General features: G+C 37.6%; 1 protein-coding gene and 1 long non-coding RNA gene across 6 annotated transcripts in view; one reads left to right on the forward strand and one right to left on the reverse strand.

Annotated features, from left to right (window-relative positions):
* Nucleotides 1-26773, reverse strand: part of MAGI3 (membrane associated guanylate kinase, WW and PDZ domain containing 3) — a 267622-nt gene that overhangs the window by 14426 nt on the left and 226423 nt on the right. For all 5 annotated transcript variants that reach the window (XM_033861658.2, XM_033861654.2, XM_033861659.2 and 2 more), the window contains 5 exons: nucleotides 18898-19090; nucleotides 16354-16542; nucleotides 11076-11261; nucleotides 1324-1426; nucleotides 432-558 (listed from right to left, as the gene is read on the reverse strand). In XM_033861658.2, the coding sequence (XP_033717549.1) occupies nucleotides 432-558; nucleotides 1324-1426; nucleotides 11076-11261; nucleotides 16354-16542; nucleotides 18898-19090 (798 nt within the window). The remainder of the gene's footprint in view (nucleotides 1-431; nucleotides 559-1323; nucleotides 1427-11075; nucleotides 11262-16353; nucleotides 16543-18897; nucleotides 19091-26773) is intronic.
* Nucleotides 554-16364, forward strand: LOC141279442 (uncharacterized). The gene is made up of 3 exons (XR_012333699.1): nucleotides 554-1092; nucleotides 7257-7469; nucleotides 14948-16364. It is a non-coding gene; the product is annotated as an uncharacterized lncRNA (long non-coding RNA).

Genomic DNA, 26773 nt, shown 5'->3' on the forward strand with positions numbered 1-26773 from the left:
GGCTACTTAATTTCTATAAATGCAGCCTAAATTAATTTGAAGATTACATGTCTTCTCTACTAGTTGGTCAATATGCAACAGAACAATCAGAGAACAGAATTTTGAACAGTGCTTCCTTTAAGCAGATTTTGACTAATTTTCCTGAAAAAAGAAAAAAAAACCCACCCCAAATCCTTCCTTGATTAACTAAAACACTGCTACTTCTAGGTACTCAACTAAGGGTTAAGATTTCTCCAATAGAGGATAAACTTCTTTTTCACTCTTTACGTCGTCTCGTGGACACTAAGAGAATGCCAAACACAGAGTAGGTCCTTAAGAATGATCAGTTTGGGGAACAAGTTTATCTGAACTGATTTGCAGTTAAAATTCATCAGTGTCAGTGATTCAGCAACTGAAAAGAACAGTCCGCATCTGGGGGGAATCTCTGTTACCTGATTGTGCCGACTGCCTATGACTGAAATCATTGCAGTGTCAGGCTGTGCAAGGTGCTTGTGGTCAGACCACGAGTGTCTGTAGGAAGTGAGGACGTCTTTTCCAATTTCACCTTCTGTGACACTTCTACAGGAAAGAGAAATCAAGTCACTCTCTGAACTGAGAATATGAAAAACAGCCTAAAAGTAAAAGCGGATCGATTTCTTTTCCTTTAAAAGCTGAATTGTGCCATTCTCCCTCTGACAAACTGCTATTAAGACAGGCTGTATCTAGAAGCAGAGAGATGCCAGGCAAAAACTAGCCATTAACTCCAGCCTGGCTTCAAGTCTGTCAACACCCCCATGCTGTTTTTTCGTTTTGTTTTTGTTTTTTTGTTTTAAGGGTGTCTCAGCACAGTTTACATCAAGGAAAACTGCACTCAAGTCACTGAACCGGAGGGCAGATAAGCTGACCTTGTTACAGTGAAAAATGGCTCTCCTGCAGTACCAATGCCTGTGAAAATGCTGAATTTCTGGAAATTTAGTTTTTGTTTCTTGACTTGTATTTTCAACGAAAGACTAAAGAAATATGCACAGATACTGCTCGGGTAGTCTAAGAAGATGGTAATTGATGTGGGTCTGGGGCTTCCCTACCAAAACCGTGAGGACCTAGAGCAGCAGAGTAGGTGCTACTGTCACTTCTTTCTAATCCCCACCTGTTACGCTGCACCCTGGGCTGGGGCTGGGAAGAGGGGGAGGAAGGGACAAAGGGACCGGAGGGAGTAGACATCTCATCTTGACCTAACCGGCTGGCTTCTGCATAACTGTGTGGAGGTGAGTGGGGGTGGGTGGGTGATGAAAAGTGGGGAGATGAGCAGGGGAAAAAACCAAAACCTGAGAAGAGCAGCCCCACCTGTCCCCAGGTATGTGGTTGGCCTGTGACTGTCCCACGGGCCTGTGCTGCAGGGCTGGGCTTTGCCTGGCGGAGTTTGTTCCTGATGGTGGACCAAGATGCTCTGTTCAAAGGCGAAACAAGAGAAATAAGAATTTGTACATAAAACTGTGAAAGTGAGACAGTAACAAGTGGTTGTCACTTTCCCGACGGTAGTGACTTTACACAAGCAGCACTGCTATCAGCTGCCTGCGACTGGAACTAATGTCTTTTTCCCTGTGGCTTCTGATCGATGTTTATGTTTGAAGAGACCAGGAATCATTCTTACTGCACATGCTTTCCCTCTTTCACCTTTGTTTTGGTCGTCCACACAACATGAAAATCAGAAATGAACATACTCCATACTATTATCTAGAGGACTGAGCTCTGGGAACTACCTTATAATATATTTATGGGTTTCCAGAGTGTACTGTCCATAACTGGTAAACCACTCTAGATGACAAAAACAGGTCTTAGGAATGCTGGAGCACAGAGGCCAGTCTGGAAATCACACACGTATCTTTAACCTGCATCTTTAATGTAGCAGTAGTTATTTCACCTGACTCTAGTATCAAAGAGAAACTTATAAAATCATCCTGAGTATTGACAAATGTTTATAAAGATTTTACTGATTCTATTTTCTAAGAGCACAGATGTAAGTGAAAAAAGGAACATTTGCTTCAGTATCATCCTCAACAGCTCCAGAACTCCTGTTGTTCCTTGAAGGCGGATTTCATAACTAAGCAAAGTAACTGCTTGCATCTAGAACTAGATGCCAATTCATGGGAGATGACAGTTAAAAGACACTCTGGAGGTTGTCAGACTCATATTTATTTTTAAAGCTGAAACTTTCGGACTTCCCTGGTGGCACAGTGGTTAAGAATCCGCCTGCCAATGCAGGGGACACGGGTTCGATCCCTGGTCCGGGAAGATCCCACATGCCACGGAACAACTAAGACTGTGCGCCACAGCTACTGAGCCCACATGCCACAACTACTGAAGCCCGCATGCCTAGAGCCTGTGTTCTGCAACGAGAAGCCACCGCAATGAGAAGCCCACACGCCATAACTAGAGAAAGCCTGCACGCAGCAATGAAGACCCAACACAGCCAAAAAAAAAAAAAAAAAGCTGAAACTTTCTAATGTTTTATCCCACCCAAATTTTAAAACATAGGATATTTTAAAATATCAAAGAGAGAGCATAGATTAATGATTAAGACCATGAACTTTGGAGCAAGACTGATGGGGTTTCAGGCAGATCCCATCATTCACTAGCTATGTGTTCTTGAACAAATTACTTTAATTCTCTGTGCTTCTAATCTAATCATCTCATCAATGAAAAGGGAATTACAGCTACCTCGTGGGGTTACTGTATAGATAAACATGCTTAGAACAGTGCCTGGCATATCATATTCACTATATTAATGATTCTATTAAAATGATCATTATGGTTATCATAATCATCAAAATGATTGGGGCTATATTTCTCTTAAGGTGTACAGTCTGAAATATTTACCTAATTTAGCAAAAATGTTCCAGGTAAGAGGACATTTTTAGGTTAGAACATGTAGAAACTGATAAAATCTGAATCTCAAATATAATGAAAACACAGAAAGACTGATGTGAAAAACAAGGAATATGAATGTTTAGGAAGCAATTTCTATTGAGAGAGCTGGGACTTCAGGGTCACTAAATACATCATTATTTTATGGCTTGGATTAAGTTGTTTCTCTTCAAAGTTCTTGGGACTAAAAACATAGATAAATAATTAATTCTTATTTAAGAACTTCTTGTAACTGAAAGTAACTGAGAGTACTCTGAAAACACAGGCCAGGGTATAAACAGTGGCGGGAGGAGAGTAGTGGTATCTGGCTAGGCTGCTGCAGCAGCCTCTCTAAATTTTATCTGAAGATTTTTGTAAAGCAATGGGTTAAGTATATCTTTCCCTCAATGAGAATTAAACTTTTGCTGGAGCTTCTGTATGTAACTACTTAAGAGAAAGTGTATTATCAGAGGATAAACACAAAATCCCACAGTTAAACTTTAGCAACAAACATTATAATATATTGGGAATCATCTTTACCAAGAATAAGAATCTCATGAAAGAACTTTCTAAAATTCTATTGAAAAGATGACCTGAATAATTGAAGAGATAGCCCATACTCTTAGGTGGGGTGACTTAATATTTAAAGGTATAAATTTTCCCGAAGTTAATATATGTTCAATATATCCCAATAAAAATTGCAGCTGGATTTTTTAGAGTGGCTTAATAATTGGCTCTAAAATTTTACATGGAAAAATTTCATGAATACCTAGTTGATTTGGTGGGGGCTTGGAGAAAGACGTGCCTTAACAGACAGATATTAGAATATACCACCAAGTTACAGACTAAAAAAAAAAGTGTGTGTGTGTGTGAATATATATATATACACACACTCAAAAATTATATTTATATATATTAAAATTATATGTATATACACAATAGGTACATATAGATAATAATAGATAAACTAGCAGAACAGAATAAAGAACTTGGAGATTCTCTTTTTTTTAACATCTTTATTGGAGTATAATTGCTTTACAATGGTGTGTTAGTTTCTGCTGTATAACAAAGTGAATCAGCTATATGTATACATTTATCCCCATATCCCCTCCTTCTTGCGTCTCCCTCCCACCCTCCCTATCCCATCCCTCTAGGTGGTCACAAAACACTGAGCTGATCTCCCTGTGCTATGTGGTGGCTTCTTCCCACTAGCTAGCTATTTTACATTTGGTAGTGTATATATGTCAATGCCACTCTCTCACTTTGTCCCAGCTTACCCTTCCCTCTCCCCGTGTCCTCAAGTCCATTCTCTACGTCTGTGTCTTTATTCCTGTCCTATCCCTACATTCTTCAGAACTATCTTTTTTTTTTTTTTTAGATTCCATATATATGTGTTAGCATATGGTATTTGTTTTTCTCTTTCTGACTTACTTCACTCTGTATGACAGGCCCTAGGTCCATCCACCTCACTACAAATAACTCAATTTTGTTTCTTTTTATGGCTGAGTAATATTCCATTGTATATATGTGCCACATCTTCTTTATCCATTCATCTGTTGATGGACATTTAGGTTGCTTCCATGTCCTGGCTATTGTAAACAGTTGTGCTGCAATGAACGTTGTGGTACGGAGATTCACGTTTAAAGGGGAGGTTAATATATAGAAGAGATGGCTCCATAAATCAATGAGGAAAAGAAGTACTGTCTAATAGATGGTACTAGAAAAACTGGCTCACTGTAAGGATAAAAAATAAAACTGGATCCCTCCTAAAACTATATATAAAGGTAGGCTCCAGATGGATTCAAGATCTAAATGCAAAATGCAAAATTAGAAATCCAATAGACGATAATATAAGAGAAAATTTCTGTGATATGGGGTGGGGAAAGATATCTTAAATAAAACTTCAAAAGCACAAGCCATAAGGTACTGAATAAAAATTGACTAATCTGGTGACATCTAAATTAAGACTCTCTGTATAACAAAGGGCACCATAGTCAAAGTTAACATACAGATGACAGGAAAAGGTATTTATGCTTTCTAAAACTAAATTGGACTAATGCCTATAATTTGCAAGGAATCTCTAAATATCAACAAGAAAAAGACAGCAATCCCACAAGAAAAATGAGTAAAGGATATGAAGAGGCAATTTACAAGAAAAAAAACAACCCCAAACAAGCATCCAAATAGATGCTCAAATTCATGCGTAATCAGAGAAATGCAAATTATATACCGATGAAGTAACACTTTCCTTGCTGTACACTAGCCAACTTGAAAGCTGGATAATGCTGAGTATTGGCGGGGATGTGAAGATAAAGAATCCTCAGTGTTCTGTTGGTGGGAGTGTAGATGGCTGCAGCAATTACAGAGGACAATCTGATAGTACTTGGTCAAAGTAAGCAATTTCTTTTGATCGAGCAATTTCACTCCAATAAATTCTCACGCTGTTTTATAAGGTACATATATGAAGGTACAGAGGATGGTTTGTGATAATGTGGAGTTGGAGATGGCGTGGCTGTCTATGGGGGAGGAGACAGGTAATACGCAGTAAATATACAGTATGGAAAATGGTCAAGTAGTTAAAAGCAATCGATTGTGTTCACCCAGCAACTCAGATAAATCTTGAAGGCACTTGATGCTACGATACCAAAAGCACAAGCAACCAAAGAAAAGATAGATAAATTAGACAACAGCAACATTAAACTTTTGTGCATCAGAGGACAATATCAAAACAGTGAAAAGACAACCCACAAAATGGGAGAAAAGACTGGCAAACCATATATCAGATAAGGATCTAAAATTAGAATATAAAGAAGCCTTATAATTCAACAATAAAAAAGACAACCCGATTAAAAGTGAGTAAAGGATCTGAATAGACATTTCTCCAAAGAAGATATGCAAGTGACCAACAGCACACGAAAAGCCGCTCGACATCATTAGTCACCAGGGAAATATAAATCAAAACCACGATGAGATACTATTGTATTTCACACTCACTAGCATGGCTTAAAACACACATATACATACACACACACACACAAAGGAAAATAAATGGTGACGATGTGGAGAAATTGGAAGCCTCATACATTACTGGTGGGAATATATAACAATGCAGCTGCTGTGGAAAACAGTTCGACAGTTCCTCAAAAAGTTAAACATGACATCATATGACTCAACAATTCCACACCTAGGTATACACCCAAGAAAAATGAAAACACACATCTGTATAAAAACTGTATGCCAATGTTCATAGCAGCATTATTCATAATAGAAAAAAAATAGAAACAACCCAAGTGTCTATCAAATAATGATTAAATAAGCAAAATGTATATACACAGAATGGGATATTATTCATTAGTCATAAAAAGGACATGCTACAACACAGATGAAACATGAAAACATTTTGCTAAGTGAAAGAAGCCAGACATAAAAGGTCAGATATAATTCCATTTACATGAAATATCTAGCAAATCCATAGAGAGAGAAAGTAGAGTAGTGGTTTCTTATAGGGGTGATAAAATGTTCTGGAATTGGTGGGGATGGTTGCACAACCTTATGAATATACTAAAAACCACTGGCTTGTATACTTTAAAACAATGAAATTTATAGCACATGAGTTATGTCTCAATTAAAAAGAAAAAAGAAGATACAACAACTAAGTGCCATGTAAGATCCTGGATTAGATTCTGTAACAATAAAGTGACATTAAAAAAAAGAAAGCATATGGTTCTGAGAAAAAAAACCAGCATAAAATCTATAACACAATACCAGTTATACAACTCAAAAAATAAAGGCAGACACACACAAAAACATGTATTTTAAAAGACATAAATAAAGGGAGGCACATAAAATACACTGGCATAACTCCCAGTGGGAGTAGTGAGAGAAATGAGAGTGGAAAACGGAGACAAGTGAGAATAAACAGATAAATCAATGGAAAGCAAAACAAAACGAAAATGATGGCAACACTACCAGAACCATTCTAACATAGCCCTTGGTAGCCTTTGGGAACTTGTGTCCACTCTTAAAAGTGAAATGAACAAGACCTGACACAACATTAGGAATCAATTTTAAAAAATCATACAATTTAAAGATTTCTTTCCAATAAGCAAGAACAAGCAGGCTGAGTCAGTTTATGCTCTAGACTTGAGAAGGAGCTGCCCTGGTGAAGAGGTGGCAGTGTCGTGGGAATGCCACACAGCAGGGGGAGTCCCGAGTCCTGAATGTGTTTGAGAGTTTTATACCACACACGACACTTGACTTGGGAACTTGGCAAAGTAAGAACAGATACTGAATCATATCTAGCAAAAGGGGGAAAAGAGGGTGAAGGAAACAAGTTTTCTTTTTCCAGGTAACTGTCTTTTATTGATTTACAGTGAATGGCTTATGGAGAGGCGGGGAGCAGTATCACATGGGATGGAATGCAGCTTTGAGGTATCGCTCTGAATGTGTGATTTCTGAAAACAGCTGTAGAGCTGTAAGTATTCATTTGACTCTTTAGTGCAATTGACAGACTTCAGAGAAGCTTGGACGTCTTACGAACTCCATGAATGGGACAGAAGGGACACTTTCTAATTTACCTGAGAAAAGTAAGAGATTCTAAATGTTCCCACAGTTTAATAAAACTTAAGAGTATAGTAAAAATAAGGTGTAATCACTGAAATGTGATTTTACATGTCAAATGTGATTGTATTTTAAGAGGTTGCACCTACATATGAAATAACACTTTAAAGCATGGATCTGCTGGGGTGTTTCCCGCCACCCTTCCACTTTTCGTAAACACTGATTGGCCTTATATAAGAAATCTTAAGATTGTCCAGAAGACAAGTCCAGAAGTATTTGGGCCAGAATGTCAAAGTTATTATTATTATTATTATTTTTGCCGTGCCACGCAGCTTGTGGGATCTCATTTCCCAGACCAGGGATCGAACCCCAGCTCTCGGCAGTGAAAGCTCGGAGTTCTAACCACTGGACTGCCAGGGAATTCCAAAGTTAATTTTTAAATGGAAGAGGAACAACTGAGTAATTTTGGACAACCTCTCGAAAACACCATCAACAATAAAGGGTAATTTTGAAGAAAAAATTATACTAATATCATTCAGCAGTAGAAAGACCACTTCTTTCTCTGTCTCAAGACTACTCAAAGTGTGGTCTGTTAGTCAGCAATAAGATGCATACTGATACTGAGAGTAAAAATTTTTTAATTTTATAATGATTCGACAGAAAAATTTTCATTTTTCATTTAATTTTTATTGAATTTTACAAAAAACGCTGGTCTGTGATGAACTGGGAAAAAAACTACTGATGCTTCTATATATGGTTTAAGAAACACTGATGTATACTACTGCTAGTTCCACTACTTCTAGCAGCTTCTATCACTACTGCATGCCAAGCATGGTGATATAATTGCACTACATACATCATTCTCAGAACAACCCTGAAATGTCACAACCCTGTGGCACTGAGGCCTGCTTTTCTTTGTGGGTCACGGAACAGAATTTAAGGCTAAAAAGCAGGCCAAAGAGATCATGGTAAAGAAACTGAGATAAAGAAATCTTACCAAAATCATATTAAGTAACAATAAGCCTTCATTCAAAAAATTTGACTGAGCACTTACTATGTGGTTAACACTGTTTTAGGCCCTTGGGATTTAGCACCAAACATGACAAAATCTCTAACTTCATGAATCTTATGACTTTACATTCTAGTAGGGGAGACGACAATAAACAAATAAACTCATAGTTCAATAACCTCATGTAGAGATAAGTACAATGAAGAAAAGTAAAGCTGAAAAACAGAAAGAGACTCACAGACATAGAAAACAAACTTAGAATTACCAAAGGGGAAGGGCGATAGGGGAGGGATGAATTAGGAGGTTGGGATTAACATATACACACTACTATATGTAAAATAGATAATCAACAAGGACCTATTGTATAGCACAGGGAACTATACTCAATATTTTGTAATAATCTATAAGGGAAAAGAATCTAAAAAAGAATATATGTATATATACACGCACATAACTGAATCACTGTGCTGTACCTGTAAAACTAACACGATTTTGTAAATCAACTATACTTCAGTAAACATTTTTTTAATTAATAATTAAATTAAAAAAAAAAGTAAAACTGAGTAAGGCAAGACTGGGTCAGGCAGGGGGAGGGTTATTTTAGATACCATGATTAGTTAGGGAAGGCACAGCAGTTAGGAGCACAGATTCTACAGCCTAGAGCCTGTATTCAAATACTTGTTCTGTCACCAGTTTTATGACCAGGGGCAAGTTCTCTAACTGCTTGGTGGCTCATTTCCTCGCCTATAGAATGGGCCATTAATAGTGCCGACCTAGGGTTAGTGTGAGGATTAAATGACTTAGCAGATGTAAAGTACTTAGGACAATAGCTGCCACATAGTAAGTGCTTCTTAAATATTATTATTTCCTTAGGCAGTGAGTGAGGGAGGCAGCCATGCAAAGACGTGGTAAGATAATGACAGCTATCACTAGATGAGCACCTTAGGGTACTTATGCAGATTATGTACATTTTCACCTTTAATTTTCACAGTGATCCTGAAATAGATATCATTATTCCCACCCTACAGATTAAAAACTGAAGGTTAGAAATGTTAAGTGGCTTGTTTAAGGTCAGACAACTAGCTAATAGGTGTCAGTGAACTCTTGTCAGTCAAAAGCTTACTTCTTCTATTAGGCTTATATTGCCTCTGCTAGGTATTGGCATAGAACTGAAAATCTCCTGACTCTTACTTTGCTCATTCGCTCATTCATCCATTTACTCATTCCTTCATTCAAAAAAATATTTACTGAGTGCCTAGCAAGTATCCTAGTCAATCGGTATCATTTTCTTTGTATTCAAAGAGCAGACCCTTTAATAGGGAGTTAGTGATGTAATAGTGCTCAGTGAATTGCAGAGATAAGGAGTGCTATGGGACTGGGGGAGGAAGCCCATGTGCACAGAGGCCAATGAGGACCAGTTCAAGAGAGGATCTGGAAAAAGAGACAGATCTTTGGAAAGATCTGAGAATTTGGAAAGAACTGGGAGGTAAATTTAAAAGGCAGGCTGGGAACAAAATCATAAAACACTTTCTGTGCAGAGAGCGGGGAAGCACTGGAGCTTGCACTGAAGAGGACTTTAGAAGGAAGAATCAGCAGAGTGTGGGACAGAGTCTGGGCAGAGTGCAGAACAGGCTAGAGAAGGGAAAAGAGCAGAGGCAGGGATGTCACAGTGTCTTAGAATGAGAAGGGGCCTCCGAGAGCAGCCAGATGAACTCGTGTCCACAAAGAAATCCCCCTACAGAATCTTGGACAGAGGGGAGATTTATGTAGAACCTTAGATACAAAGGTATGCGAGTGGTACAGGAGGAAGGGAAAAGAAAGGAATAATCAAAAATTAAAAGACCTGAAAACTGACTAGATTAGAGGATCATGGGGGGCACGGGGGACATGAACACACATTACGGTACAAGGAATTTTAACATGGAAGACTGACCCTTCGCAATTCTGTTGCTTTTGGCTTCTCATAAATTTTACAAGATCAGGAAAAATGAGATGAGCATTATTTAACGGTTACCTTGTAATTCATAAACAAAGACCATGAACCGGTGCTATTCAAAAATGGTTCCTAATTAGAAATTCTTAATGATCAAAGGCAGCCTTAAAGCAAGGCAAGACACTAAGTACGTTTTATGCCCTATTTACTGGCCATTCCGATGCACTCCCCTTCCCCCATTTGTAAAGCAGCTACCAGAACGAAGCCCTGCCTGCGAGGCAAGGCACACTATGGCACGGGCCTGACATGAAAGGCTTGATATCAACAGTGACTTTCTTGGAACCCTTTAGAGGATTTTCTCTCACTCAAGCAGAGACTTAAGACATTATTTTAAGAAAATAAGATCTGAAAAGCATTACCAATGTCTTTTGCTCTGGGTGCTTGCTCCTCCAGCACATAAATAAATGGCCACCACTCACTAGCTGTATTATTTTTCTTGAGCTACTGACGACTTTATAATAAACTGTCTTTTAAATTCATTAAATGGAAAAGGTAAAAAATGAGACTCCCGAGCGTATGAATGGTTTTATCACTGCAGTGGTTCTGGCAATGCTGGAGGAAGCCACTGCCTTCTACAGGCTCTGTGTCCCTCAGATCAGTTTGGGGAAGGCAGGTCTACTGGTTCCTTACCTTCTTCAGCAATGACTGTTAGTGTGACGGTGACACCGGCATCTTTGATCAGCTGAACAATGTTATCATGGGACAGTTCAACAATGGACTGCCCATTCACTGCAGAGATATGATCTCCAACTTTCAGCTTCCCACAGCGATCAGCTGGACTTCCTTCTATGACTCGGCCAATTTTATGAGGAATAACTATGGGAAAAAAATCCCCAGGTTTTTCAATTATTTAACATATCTTGGAGTGTTGGATTTATCATCATCATCATCACCATCATGAAAAATTCAACATAATAACATCAAAGAAAATTCTTTAAAGATATATCAAAAAACCACCACCTGTGATCATCCTATCCAAATGCAACTACTTTCATATTATCTTCCACTCTTTCTCCACAGGCATAGATACTCTTTACACAGTTGCAATCATAGCATATAAACCTTTTTGCTTCTTTCCACTTACCAGAAACCTTTTTCCAATTTTTATAATGTCATCCTAATGATCCAGTTTAAAGGCTACTGACCTCAGTGATACTTATGAGAATATCTCATGTTTCTTGTTTGCTGTTGGCTGTTTAGGCTGCATCATGTTTTTGGCTATTTTAGAAACGGCTACAATGAGATCATCTTTGGTTCTGTTGAAGGGGCATTTACTCCCACAAGGAATCTTGTTAATAAATGCAGTTCAAAATCAAGTTTAGGACTCAGATTGGTCAGAAATCCAGTTACAGTGAAATGACTGCTCATTAAAATGAATCATACTTATTTCTAGGGCAAAATTAATTCCTTTTATTTAATGCCTTTAGATTTTTTTAAAAATCAGAAAAGCGGAGTGGAATTAGAACATTAATGTTTAACATTAAGATTATTTGGCTTATGGATAAAATCATACCCTGAATGCACAAAGCTGAATCTAAGACGTTTGCAAAGACACTCTGTGCAGCTCTATTATATCTCTAGCATAATGCTAAAGGCTTTCTTAGAGTAACTACTACGACACTTCACTGTTACTAAGCCTTAAAATGAGTTCTCAGACATTCAGGAAATCTTGTCAAAATATCTTTCACCATTTAATAAGGGGCATTTGTACTGAGAAACAAATGTTCCTTCTATGTTCTCTAAGAATTTCTTTGCCTAGGTCAGTAAATTTATCAGGCATTTGAGCTCCTGCTGAATATGTAGCCTTATTGTTATGAATAAGGATAATTTAATATTTTAAAATGGCACTGTGATTATGTTTAATTTCCATAGTAAAATGGGCTCCTTGCTAGGATTTCTAAATTATATCTAGGTGTATGTTAGGGCCTTTTTTTTTTTTTTTTTTTTTTTTTTTTTTTGCGGTACGCGGGCCTCTCACTGCTGTGGCCTCTCCCGCTGCGGAGTACAGGCTCCAGGCGCGCAGGCTCAGCGGCCATGGCTCACGGGCCCAGCCGCTCCGCGGCATGTGGGATCTTCCCGGACCGGGGCACGAACCCGTGTCCCCTGCATCGGCAGGCGGACTCTCAACCACTGCGCCACCAGGGAAGCCCTAGGGCCATTTTAATAGACCTTCATTTGGACTGGAAGTTATTCTCGGCCATGATTTATGTCCCCATGGACAGTGAATGCCATTCCTTGGCTCTTCTAGGATTATACATTGGGAGACTTTATCTTAAAAATGAGGAAGTGACTGTTGGAAGCAAGTGCCTTTTAGCTCTGAATTATATCAAGCACTTACTATGCCATTTTCCCTATAAACTAATTAGAAAAGCTCCAGAGCAGCATGGGCCATGTCCTGTGCCTGGCAGCATGAGCTGATTGCCCTGATAGTACGACAGGTGGCACATCAGAAACATAGGGAGAATCACACAGAGGCCCTGTGGTGACCTTCTAAATCAATATCTTAGTTACTCTCCTTCTTAGAAGAGATTTACTTGTACACAGTGTTCATTCCAGATCCCCTGAGAGGAAAATCATTCAGCTCCCTGGAACACTGAAAGGGGTTTGTTCAGACTTGGGAAAGCATCACACAACATGAATCTCTGATGTCTCAGGGGTTCCTTTCTCATCCTGTGAGCAATGTGGTCAAAAGGAATTGGCAAATCTTGGTACAGAACTTCACAAAGGGTTAATCGCCGAGGTGAGAGAAGATAAAAGTAGTCAGATTGTTATTTTCTTGACATAGCAGCACCACCAAAACAGCTAAAAATAGTAGACCAGTAGAAAGATAACTTCTGAACATTCTCTGAATAGACTGGGAAGTTTTCAGAGTAACTGCATGGCTAAGGAAACGTCTAAGTCCTGCCTTGTTGTTGGTATATGCAAACTCTATAGGCATCTGCCATAAAGCCCATTTATCCGTCTTCAATCATCTTGGTCTAAATCTGTCTCACAGACTGGCTAGTCCAGCTGCTGGGATCACTTCAGTGCTCTTAAAACATTTCTTTTCAGGAAAAGAAAGGACAGTAACTGGAAATGTCCCCTTCTCAAAGAAATCCTTTGCAACCAGAACTGAAAAGTATATAGTAACAGAAACACTGAAACCTCTGAAGTACTGGCAATGCAAAAACTAGCCAAGTCCTTTTCATCTTCAATAGAGGTCTTTTCTAAGTGCTTCATTCATGTAGGTCTGACACAAACTGGGTCCAGGGCAAGAAGGATGCTGGGCCTGGATCCCTGATCTTTGAAAAAGCCAACAGTAGAGAATCTTAGAATTTTATAACTGGTATTAGAGGTGCTACTGGGAACTCGTCTTGTGACAAATGTCAGCAGTAAATATATTTCGGCAAAAGGGAAAAAAACCCCAACAATCTACACTGTGCAGAATACCAATCTATATCAAGACAAGATCCATAAAGAATGATCTATTCTGACAGACAGGTTTCTGTCCTTTTCACCTGTGCTAACTCTTTTCTAAACCAAACTTTCATTGTTATGCAGTTTGCAGCAACACTCATTTCCTGCCACCATTAGTTGCTGCCTCAATCCTACATTTTAATTGGGCTTTCTTTCCTATCTCATTACTCAAATATTGATAAACTTTTTAACGTTTCTTTAAAAAAAAAAAAGGTCAAGAGGCAGTGGCAATTTTATAAATAATGATGATAACAATGGTAGCAGAAACTACAATAAGCAACAGCAGCTAGCATTTATTGAAGGTCCAGGCAAAGGGCTTCACACGCAGTATCTCCTTTAATCCGCACAAACACACGAGACAGGAAGTGTTATCATCATCCTCATTTCACAGTGGAAACTGGAGCTCTTGGAGGCTAAGTAAGTAATGTGCCCAAGATCAGACAGCTATTAAAAGACATAAGCAGGTCTAGAATCCAAGTTTGTCTGATTACAAAGCCCAGCACTTAATGACACTGTCTTATACAGAGATCTAGCATCTATGGTAAGTAAAACCATCAAAATAGTAAGAAGAAATTTAAACAAATACATATAAAAAGATTTTAAAAATTTAAATATAAACAAATAAATATACACAAATAAAATATTTAATATATAATGTATTGAAGTATAATAATATAAATTTTAAACAAACAAGTATAAAAATATGTTAAACATATTTAAGTAACATAATTTATTTTACTGAATTCCTCTAATTTATTTTACTGAATTCCTCTATATCTCCTAGTTTTATGGTGAACACTAGACTGTCACCTAATTTTTGTGGTGCTAGAAAAGGAGTATCCTCAATATGAAAAGTGGTTAGCATCTATCATGTTGAGTAATAATCTTTCACTATTTTTGTTAATCTGAATGCCTGGGATTATTGCATGGAATTAGAATGAGAATATGATTATCTAAAATGGAAATCAGTATTTTGAAAAACAAATAACCAATGATACAAAATAAACTCCACCTAAATGCTGCTTCCTTTTATTTTTCTGACACAGGCCACATGATCATCCTCAAAGCATCAGTGACAGTTCCAGGTCCAAGCGTTACCATAGCAACGGCTTTTGGAAAATGGAAACTAGTATCAGTGAGCAGTGACCTGATACTATAGTAATAACTCATCCATGTCACGGAATCTTCTTCCTCTACACAACTGCATTAATTCCAGCAAGATTTTTGCAAATTGGTTTGGCTCACAACACTTTACTGAAAGTGTTTTCTTTTTTTACTAAGGTTTTAGTGACCATCTAGTCTAAAAGGATCTCACTACCCAAGATATAATCAAATCCACTGGCAAAGGCAAGAATGCATTTTCATGTGGTCAAAGATTTTTATCACTTGACTTGGAAAGACAAGCATAATACATAAATATTAATTTGCTGGTTCTCATCTTACATTCATTTGGATTTTACAATTATATTTAAAGATGATTATTTCTTAGAAACATAAAGACATGACAAATATTTAATTTGCTGAATCATAACCGCCCTGAACATACTAGAGGTAATTCCTCCTTTGTTGAGGGAATTAATACACATACTCATCCTTCTCAGACAACATTCTGTTAAGCTGGGTTCAGGATATTTAATTTTTCAAGGTTCTGACAAAATTTTTACCTTTCAATGAAGCATATAAAGTAAGAATGCCTCTTATCATTCAAGAAGGTCGCTTTATAGCTGGAATATGGCGGTCATTATTAAATAACATGAAAGGACTATTTAAGACATATTTGGGTCAAGATTTTTCTGGTAATCTGTTTTACTTCTTCTCAATTGTTTCTAGCATTTAATTCATTTCTGCATACACGATTTCCCCTAATTTGAAAAAAAAACCCTGTGCCCCCATAATTTTAAAAATTCAGCATTGTCCTTTCACTAAAGCAATTAGGTCACATCCCTGACATACTGCCACAATATAATCTTGATGTAAACCAAGCTACTAATAAGACTTATTTTATGGAATCTGAGATAGATAGATAAACCCGAAGCCTGGAAGGTTTGATTCAGATTACCTAATTTTTTTTTTATAATACAGTCAATTTCCTTTTTTTTTTAACTTTTTTATTTTTTTCTTGATGTGGACCATTTTTAAAGTCTTCATTGAATTTTCTGTGTTTTATGTTTTGACTTTTTAGCTGTGAGGCATGTGGGATCTTAGCTCCCCGACCAGGGATTGAACCCACAGCCCCTGCATTAGAAGGTGAAATCTTAACCACTGGACCACCAGGGAAGTCCCCAGATTACCTAATTTTGAAAATAAAGAAAATATTCAGCATTTTAAAAAAAGAGAACTCTCTGAGGCAATTTATATCACTACATGATTCCTAAGTAGTTTCAGAAACCCCAGCAGGCAACTCAGAAAACTGGAATCGTAGGGAGGGATAACAGGACATAGGAGCCCTTACCTCCTGGAGGTGGCTTGCTTTTGGAAGTGAGAATGACAAAGCCAAATCCTTCATTTTCTTTTCGTTGCAAGACAACATCATAGGCCTCCTGGGGAGCAGGCCTGGCTGGGACCTCTGCTCGGTTCAGGCGGGGAGAGCCATTCTGTGTTGAAAGGAAGGCTTGAGAGCTGTCATCCTCAGGTTGTTTCTCTATAATAAACATGATCAATTTTGATATTTCTGGAATATCATAACTTTTGATAACTAAAGTGTTTTTGTGCTAAGCCTTTCACAAGAAAATTTAGCTTCTAATAACATAAAGAATAGAAAAGCAGCACCTCCACCCACGTGAGCTCTGGACCTAATTTGAGTGCAGATGTAGGCGGCAGCAGTCCAGCTGACTTCTTAAATGCTCTTTAAGTACATAGTTGGAAAAATGCAAAATGTTACCTCACTTTAAAGGAAGTTTTTCAAAGCTTCTGTGAAATTTGATAGTCAAAAAATCCTTCTTGAAATTATTTTAATTCCAGCAAGGTTTTTAACCTGGACCAGTAATTTTTTAAAAAGTTGATAATGAGTAACAACATAGTAAACTTCCTTTTAAAATCAACTTTAAATATAATTTAGTGCAGTGACTGACACTCATGACGTCTGAGAGGTCACTGCATCAGGATAGAGATGATGCCCATTACAGGTTGAGAACAGTTTGCCATCTACACAGAATTTATCTTTTACAATGTGTTTTACAACTGCAGGTTCCTGATGGGTGATACCGGATGAGTTAACCATTAGCAGTTCTCAGGCATACAACAAGCTGTCCACATGAACGGCAAACTCTCCTAGGCATAGAATAGGTCATATGGAATTCCTAGCAAATGGGCAGTTAACCTACACCTTTTTCTCCTATTCAAGATAACATCATAATGTGAGAAAGAATGACACAAGTTAGTCCTAACTGATTTCAAAAAAAGAGCAAGTTTTGTGCCATAATTTGATACAAAACATCATAAACAACAACCACAACAACATTGCTATCAATGAATGTGCATTTACAAGGTCTCTTTGGGTCAAAATCTATGTGATTCTGAGAATATGTTTTTGCACCTCGACAAAGTGTCACCAACATCCAATCATTAATAAAAAGAAAGGTTATTTTTGATATAATGCATGGTTAGAATGAATTAGCTAAAATGCTTCCAGTAATATCAAACTACAATGAAACTTCTTCATGATGCTTTCCAGGAGGGAGCCAACCTCTAGTTGTATAGCATCACATTTTTTACTCTGTGTAGTTATGTTCTGACTTCAGCATAACCAAATGGAGGCAACACTACATTAAAATCTGTATGCATCACGGAATACCTGATATTTAGGAAGGGAGGTGGGCCTTTACTTTGTTGTTATTTACTTATTTATTTGGCTGTGCCAGGTCTTAGCTGCAGCACGCGGGATCTTCGTTGCCGCGTGCGGGATCTTTTAGTTGTGGCATGAAGGATCTTTAGCTTCAGCAATGCAGGCTCTTAGTTGCAGCAAGCAGGATCTAGTTCCCTGACCAGGGATCGAACCCGGGCCCCTGCATTGGGAGCAGGGAGTCTTAACCACTGGACCACGAGGGAAGTCCCTGGGCCTTTACTTTGGACGTTGCAATCAAAAACACGGTGCCTCATTTTTAAGAGTAATGCAACTATTCATCAAGTCGACAGATTTTTTTATGTCCACTCTGTGCCAGGCAGGCATTTTCTAAATACTGGGGACACAGCACATAACTAAATGGATGAAACTCCCAAACTACATGAGGCTTACACTCTTGTGGTGCCACAGGGTTATCTTTTAAAAATTTTTAAGTGGCAAGAATTCACTTTGAAAAATTTCTACTTAATATTCACAAAACTACTGAAGAGAAAATACATGAGATTTTCATACCCTAGTGTAATGGTTTAGACCCCAAGCTCTGTAATTAAACTACCTGCTTTAATCCTGGTCCTACTACCTACCACCTATGTGTTTCTCAACCTTTCTGTGAGTAACTAGAATAATGATAGTGTTTACATCATAGTGTTCTAAAGAGTAAGTAAAAAAATCAGTATGTCTGGGACATGGTAAGCACACAAATGTTAAATTATATTATACTAAAACTTGTCAAGTAGAAACATTCTGTCCTCTGAATATTTAGGATCATCAGGATCCAAAATCTTTTGATATTCAGCTAATGGGATATCTTGGTATGACTAAATAACTTTGTTTTTCAGAAAACAGATTGAAGCTGATACTCTGATCTACAATGCCACATTGGCAAATTCATCAATATATATTAATATAATCTTAATATAGAGGCCCAAAATTTATTTCTCTTTTTTGATAGTAGTAGTATTATTTCTGAATCCTTTTGACCTTACATGGCTTTCCACAATGAGGCCTTGGATCACACCAAATGAGTTATCTCATACACTATTAAACATAATAAAATAACCAGCAAAAAAGAAACCCCAAAAAACTCCCCAAAAATGTGGACTAAGTTTCTTTGTTTCTTTTTTAACTTATCAGAGTAGGAACAGGTTCACATACCACTGTAGAAGATCTTTCTTCTGACAGTTAATAACACATGGCCATTTCGAGCAGCAGTCGTCATTAGGTCTAGCACTTGTTTGTGTGATTTCCCTTTAACAGGAATTCCATCAATGCACATCAGCTCATCAGCTGCACGGAGACGACCATCTTTCTCAGCTGCACCCAGAGGAATGATGGCCCCAATGTATACCTGATAAGACATAAGGTGTAGGTTGGTCTATACAGTCTACTAAGATGTACTAAGATCCTTAACTACCAAGTTAAGTACTTCCTGACTCAGAACTGTGCAAACCAATAGATTTTTGCATTTCAACAAGAAAACTGTCATATTTTAGAAAGGTGAAATCTTAGAAATTGACCATTCTCCAAAACGGCACTTCAAACGACCACACCACATAATCTCTTCTGGATTTGCTGGGTTAGGGACAAGGAAGACAGAAAATACCAAGTATTTCAATAACTTAAAAAATACTACTATCGCTTCTATTACTATAATAAAACAAAAACATTAAACTCAGAAAATGCAATTTTGTGGAGTAGCTACTAGTAAAGTCCACTGAATGTCATCAGGAAAGATTTTTTTTGTACACTGTTCATAGCAACTGGAATAATTCTTACAATACTCCCATTACATAAGGCTATTAGTACAAGTTTAGTATATGCAAAAGAGAAATATGTCTTGTTTCTAAATTATAAAGCAGTAAGTATTTTAAGGGAACAGAGTGACCTAAGATTCACTTGCATCTAGGTGAACAGATCTAATTCATTCTGTTTGCCACCAATTAGAATCCTATAATTCAGTAATCCTAAATGTTTGGGCTAGTTTCAGAGCTGCTAGAACCCTACATTTAAGAGAAGATAAAGTGCAAGCATTTCCTCTAAGATCAGGAGCAAGATAAGGATGCTCAGTCTTGTCACTTTTATTCTACAGAGTATTGGAAGTCCTAGCTACAGCAATCAGGCAAGAAAAAGAAATAAAAGGAATCCAAATTGGAAAGGAAGAAGTAAAACTGTCACTGTTTGCAGATGACATGATAGTATACGTAGAAAATCCTACATATATGTAGAAATTCCTGCCACCAGAAAACAAAACTACTAGAGTTCATCAATGAATTCGGTAAGGCTGCAGGATACAAAATTAATATACAGAAATCTGTTGCATTTCTATACACTAATAATGAACTGTCAGAAAGGGAAATTAAGGAAACAATCCTATTTACCATTGCATAAAAAAGAACAAAATACCTAGGAATAAACCTACTAAGGAGGTAAAAGACCTGTACTTGGAAGACTATAAGTCACTGATGAAAGAAATTGGAGACGACATAAACAGACGGAAAGATATACTGTGTTATTGGGCTGGAAGAATTAATATTGTTAAAATGACCATACTACCAAAAGCAATCTACAGATTCAATGCAATCCCTATCAAAATACCAAGGGCATTTTTCACAGAACTAGAACAAATTTTTTTTAAAATTTGTATGGAAACACAAAAGATCCCAAATGGCCAAAACAATCTTGAGAAAGAAGAACAGAGCTGGAGGAATCCCTGACTTCCCTGACTTCAGACTATACTACAAAGCTACACTAATCAAAACAGTATGGTACTGGCACAAAAACAGACACATAGATCAATGGAACAGAACAGAGAGCCCAGAGATAAACCCACACACTTATGGCCAATTAATCTAGGACAAAGGAGGCAAGAATATACAATGGAGAAAAAGTCTCTTCAATAAGTGGTGCCGGGAAAACTGGACAGCTATATGCAAAAGAATGAAATTAGAACACTCTCTAATACCATATACAAAAATAAACTCAAAATGGATTAAAGATCCAAGTGTAAGATGGGATACTCTAAAACTGCTAGAGGAAAACATAGGCAAAACATTCTTTGACATGAATCGCAGCAATATTTTTTTGGATCCATTTTCTAGAGTAATGGAAATAAGGACAAAAATAAATCGGACGTAATTAAACTTAAAAGTTTTTGTACAGCAAAGGAAACCATAAACAAAACAAAAAGACAACCTACAAACTGGGAAAAAATATTTGCAAATGATGAGACCAATGAGGGATTAATATCCAAAATATACATACAGCTCATACAGCTTAATATCCCAAAAAACACAACCCAATTAAAAAATGGGCAGAAGACCTGAACAGACATTTTTCCAAAGAGGAAATGCAGATGGCCCACAGGCACATGAAACGATGCTCAACATTGCTAATCATCAGGCAAGTCAAAACCACAATAAGGTATCAACTCACACCTGTCAAAATGGTTATCATCAAAAAGTCTACAAATAACAAATGTTGGCAAGGATATGGAGGAAAGGGAAATCTTTTACAATGTTAGTGGGAATATAAATTGGTGCAGCTACTGTCAAAAACAGCATGGAGGTTTCTCAAAAAACAAAAATAGCACTACCATATGACACAGCAATTCCACTCCTGGGTATATATCTAAAAGAAATGAAAACACTAACTCGAAAAGATACATGTACCCCAACGTTCATAACAGCATTATTTACAATTGCCAAGATATGGAAGCAACCTAAGTGTCCATCAACAGATGAATGGATAAAGAAGATGTGATCTATATCTATATACACACATATATGTGCAATGGAATACTACTAGGCCATAAAAAAGAATGAAATTTTGCCATTTGAAACAACATGAATGGACTTGAAGGACATTATGCTAAGTGAAATAAGTCAGACAAATACTGTATGATATCACTTATATGTGGAATATATCACTTATATGTAGAAAAATACAAAATACTGGTGAATATAACAAAAATGAAGCAGACTCATAGATATAGAAAGCAAACTAGTGGTTACCGGTGGGGAGAGGGAAGTGGAGAGGGGCAATATGGGCATAAGGGATTAAGAGGTACAAACTATTATATATGAAATAAGATACGAGGATATATTGTACAAAACAGGGAATATAGTCAATATCTTATAATAATTATAAATGGAGTATAACCTTTAGAAATTGTGAATCACTATATTGTACACCTGTAACTTATATAACATTGTACATCAACTATACTTCAATTAAAAAGGAGAGAAAAGAAGAGAAAGGTTTCTTCCAAGCTGTTTGAGAAAAATTCTTAAAATGCCTAAGTGAACGAACACTATGAGTATCAACAAAATAGGAAGTGACAAACTATATCTACGAAACTACATCTACCATCAGAAACAATCAAGAGAAATATAACTAGTCTGGAGGAGGTACGGTCCAACATGTTGTTGTAAGAAGATCCTGAACTCACCTCCTCCCATGGACACATGGAATCTATAGCTACATGTGGAACAATTCCCTCTGAAAAAGATTTGAAAATTAGCTGAACAATTCCTTCACAAGAAATGGTAAAAGGGCCACACTGAGATGGGTAGGAAAGGCAGAGACATGGTCTGCCAAACCCTACCCCCCAACACAGTGACCTATAATCAGAGGCATCTCACAAAGCTGGAGCTTCTCCCTAAGGAGTGAGGGGTTCGTGCCTCACATCATGCAACTTAACCGTTGGATCTGCAATGGAGAGATGGACCTCCAAAATGTCTGGCTTGGAAAACCAAAGGGCCTCACATCCAGGGGACCCAAAGGGCTATAGGGAACTGAGATACTTTTCTTAAAGGGTTTACACACAGACTCACTCACCCCGGGGACCAGCGCAAAAGCAGCAGTTTGAAAACTGCCTAGACTGTATGTGAAGGAGATTCATTTGCTACTCTTAAAGCATCTGCTGAAGGGCTGGAGCTCTACTGGGACTCTCTCCAGGGATAGAGGTGCTAGCAGGCACCAATTTTTGTTCCCTCCCTCTACTCTGCTGTGCCAGTGGATGCACCCTGGCCCTACACTCTCCTACTGCCCCGCTAATGCTAGTGGGTATGCCCTGGCCGTGAACTCTCTGGCTGCTTAGCTAAAGCTGGTGGGCACATGTAGTCTACACAGGGGTCATTCCTTAATTGCTTGGCACTGGTGGCCAGGGCAGCCTGCATTCTTGAGTCCCATGAGACTGTAACAATAAGAGAGATAGTTCTTGACAAGCTCCCACCCCCATGGCACTACACAGACTGCAGACTGAAACACTGCCCCCCAACCCCAGTCTTTTTGTGAAAAAGGCCTATTTACTTGTCCTAGCTTGAGGGGCAGGGTTCAGCTTTGCCACACATCTAGAGGCTACAGAGGTGCTTTCAGGGAACAGAGGCTGGAGATGCCATCTTTGCACTCTTCCCTGGCTTCACTATGGCTCTCTGGTACCTCCCAGAAACGAGCTTATAAACTTGTTTGAAGTCCTGATTTTTGCAACTGTCACCCAGGTGATACCTTCAGATCTCCTGGTCTGGAGGCCAGCAGAGTTTACAACTGCAGTCCCACAGGACTGTGTATGTTGACATAGTTTAAAAGCTGCTGCCTGAGGGTATGGCTTCCAATCAGCCTGAAGCTAGATGCTTGCTGACTGAGGTCCCTCCCTTTGGAACACTGAGAGGTCTTGGCACACCCTCAGCGACTGGGACTTATTGAGAATAAATCAGGCTGCTTAGACAATCACAAAGGTTGGAGAGACAACCAAGAGCTAGGGCAAAGTTGAAAGATAAGCTCATTTCCTAAACAAGGTCACTCCTTCAAGACTGGGAGAGGTAGCTGCTTCACCTAATACATAGAAACAAAAATAGAGAGTTAAGCAAAATGAGGAAACAGAGAAATATGTTCCAAATGAAAGAACAAAATAAAACCTAAGGAAAAAAACCTTAATGAAATGGAGATAAGTAATTTACCAGATAAAGAGTTCAAAGTAATGGTCATAAAGATGCTTACTGAATGTGGGAGAAGAATGCATAAACACAGTGAGAACTTCAATAAAGAGACAGAAAATATAAGAAAGTACTACACAGAAGTCATGGAGCTGAAGACTACAATAACTGAACCGAAAATTACACTAGGGGGATTCAACAGCAGACTGGATAAAACAGAAGAAAGAATCAGTGATCTAGAAGACAGGGCCATGGAACTCACCCAACAAGAGCAGCAAAAGAAAAAAATAAGATGAAAAAAAGTGAGGATAGCCCAAGGTACCTATGGAATGACTTCAAGCAGAAAAACATTTGCATTATAGGGGTGCCAGAAGAAGAGAGAGAGAAAGGAGGAGAAAACTTACCTGAAGAAATAATGGCTGTGAAAACTTCCCTAACCTGGGGAAAGAGACAGACATCCAGATCCAGAAAGCCCAGAGAGTTCCCAAAAAAGACAAACTCAAAAAGATCCACACAGAGATACATTATAATTAAAATGTCAAAAGTTAAAGAGTGAATCTTAAAAGCAGCAAGAGGAAAACAACTTGTTACATACAAAGGAACCCCCAAAAGACTATGAGCAGATTTTTCAGCAGAAACTTTGCAGTCCAGAAGTGAGTGGCATGATATATTCAAAGTGCTGAAAGGAAAGAACTTCCAACCAAGAATACTCTACTCAGCAAAATTATCATTCAGAATTGAAGGACAGATGGAGTTTTCCGGACAAGAAACCGTCAAAGGAGTTCTTCATCACTAAACTGACCTTATGAGAAATGTGAAAGGGACTACTTTAGCTGAAAAGAAAGGGCATTAATTAGCAACAAGGAAACATATGAAAGTATAAATCTCATGGGTAAGGTAAATATAATCACTTACGAAGCTAGTATGTAGGTTAAAAGACAAAAGTAGTAAAAATAACTATAACTAGAATAATCAGTAACGGGATACACAAAATAAAAAGATGTGAAATGGGACATCAAAAACGTAAAATGTGATGGGGGGGAGTTTTAGAATGCATTCAAATTTAACTTGCTATCACCTTAAAATAGACTGATATATATATAAGCTGTTATATGTGAGCCTCATGGTAACCACAAACAAAAACCTATAGTAGACACACAAAAGATAACAAAAATAGAATATGAGCATAACATAGAAAGCAAGAGAAGAAGAAAGGAACAGAGAGGAACTACAAAACAGCCAGAAAACAATTAACAAAATGACATGTACATACCTCTCAATAATTACTTTAAGTGTAAATGACTAAATTCTCCAATCAAAATACTTAGAGTGGCTGAATGTATAAACAAACAAGACCTATCTATATGCTGCCTATAAGACACTCACTTCAGATGTAAGGAGACACAAAGACTGAAAGCAGAGGGATGGATAAAGATGTTCTGTGCAAAAAGAAACCAAAAGAAAGCTGAGGTAGCTATACCTACATCAGACAAAATAGACTTTAAAACGAAGATTGCACTGAAAGACAAAAAGGGCATTACATAATGATAAAGGAGTCAATCCAACAAGAAGATATAACATTTGTAAATATTTATGCACCCAATATAGGAGCACCTAAATATATAAAGCAAATATTAACAGACCTGAGGGGAGAAACTGACAGTAATACAGTAATAGTAAGGAATTTTAATACTCCACTTACATCAATGACTAGATCATGCAGACATAAGATCAATCTTGGAAACGTGGGCCTTAAATGACACATTAGAACGGATAATCTTAACAGATATATATAGAACATTCTATCCAAAAGTAGCATATTACACATTCTTCTCAAGTGGAACACTCTTCAGGACAGATCACATGTTAAGCCACAAAACAAGTCTCAATAAATTTAAGAAGACTGAAATTATATCAAGCATCTTTTCCAACCACAAGGGTATAAAAGTAGAAATCAATTATAAGAAAATTGGGAAAAATCACAAAATGTGAAGATTAAACTACATGCTACTGAACAACCAATGAATCAATGAAGAAATCAAGAGAGAAATAAAAAAATACCTTGAGACAAAAGAAAATGGATATACAACTTACCAAAATCTCTGGGATGCAGCAAAAGTAGTTCTAAGAGGGAAGTTCATAGCAATACAGGCCTACCTCAAAACAAGAAAAATCTCAAAAATTAGCTTTACACCTAAAGGAACTAGAAAAAGAACAAAAGAAGCCCAAAGTTAGTAGAAGGAAGGAAATAACAAAGATCAGAGTAGACATAAATGAGATAGAGACTAAAAAGACAATAGAAAAGTGAAACTAAGAGCAGGCTCTTTGAAAAGATAAATAAAATTGACAAACCTTTAGCTAGATTCACCAAGAAAAAAAAGAGAGCTCAAAAGTAAAATCAGAAATAAAGAGAAGTTACCCTTGACACCACCAGAAATATAAAGAATCATAAGAAACTACTATGAACAATTATATGCCAAAAAACTGGACAACCTAGAAAAAATGGATAAATTCCTAGAAACATGCAATCTTTCAAGAGTAAATCATGAAAAAGTAGAAGATCTTAACAGACCAATTACTAGTAAGGAGATTGAATCAGTAATTAAAAACCTCCCAGCAAACAAAAGTCCAGGACCTGACGGCTTCACTGGTGAATTCTACCAAACATTTATAGAAGATTTAATACCTATCCTTCTCAAACTCTTCCAAAAATTGAACAGGAGGGAACACTTCCAAACTCATTCTATGAGGCCAACATTACCCTGATACCAAAAATAGACAAGGACACCCCCAAAAAAGAAAATGACAGGCCAACATCACTGATGAACACAGATGCAAAAATCCTCAATAAAACATTAGCAAATCGAATTAAAAAGTACATTAAAAGGATCATATACCATGATCAAGTGAAATTTATTCCAGGGATGCAAGAATGGTTCAACATCTACAAATCAATCAATGTGATACACCAAATTAACAAAATGAAGGATAAAAATCATATGATCATCTCAACAGGTACAGAAAAAGCATCTGACAAAATTCAGTGTCCATTTATAACAACTCTCAGCAAAGTGTGTAGAGGGAACACTCCCCAACAT

Source organism: Tursiops truncatus, chromosome 1 (genome assembly GCF_011762595.2).
Source record: "Tursiops truncatus isolate mTurTru1 chromosome 1, mTurTru1.mat.Y, whole genome shotgun sequence".
Classification (NCBI taxonomy): Eukaryota; Metazoa; Chordata; class Mammalia; order Artiodactyla; family Delphinidae; genus Tursiops; species Tursiops truncatus.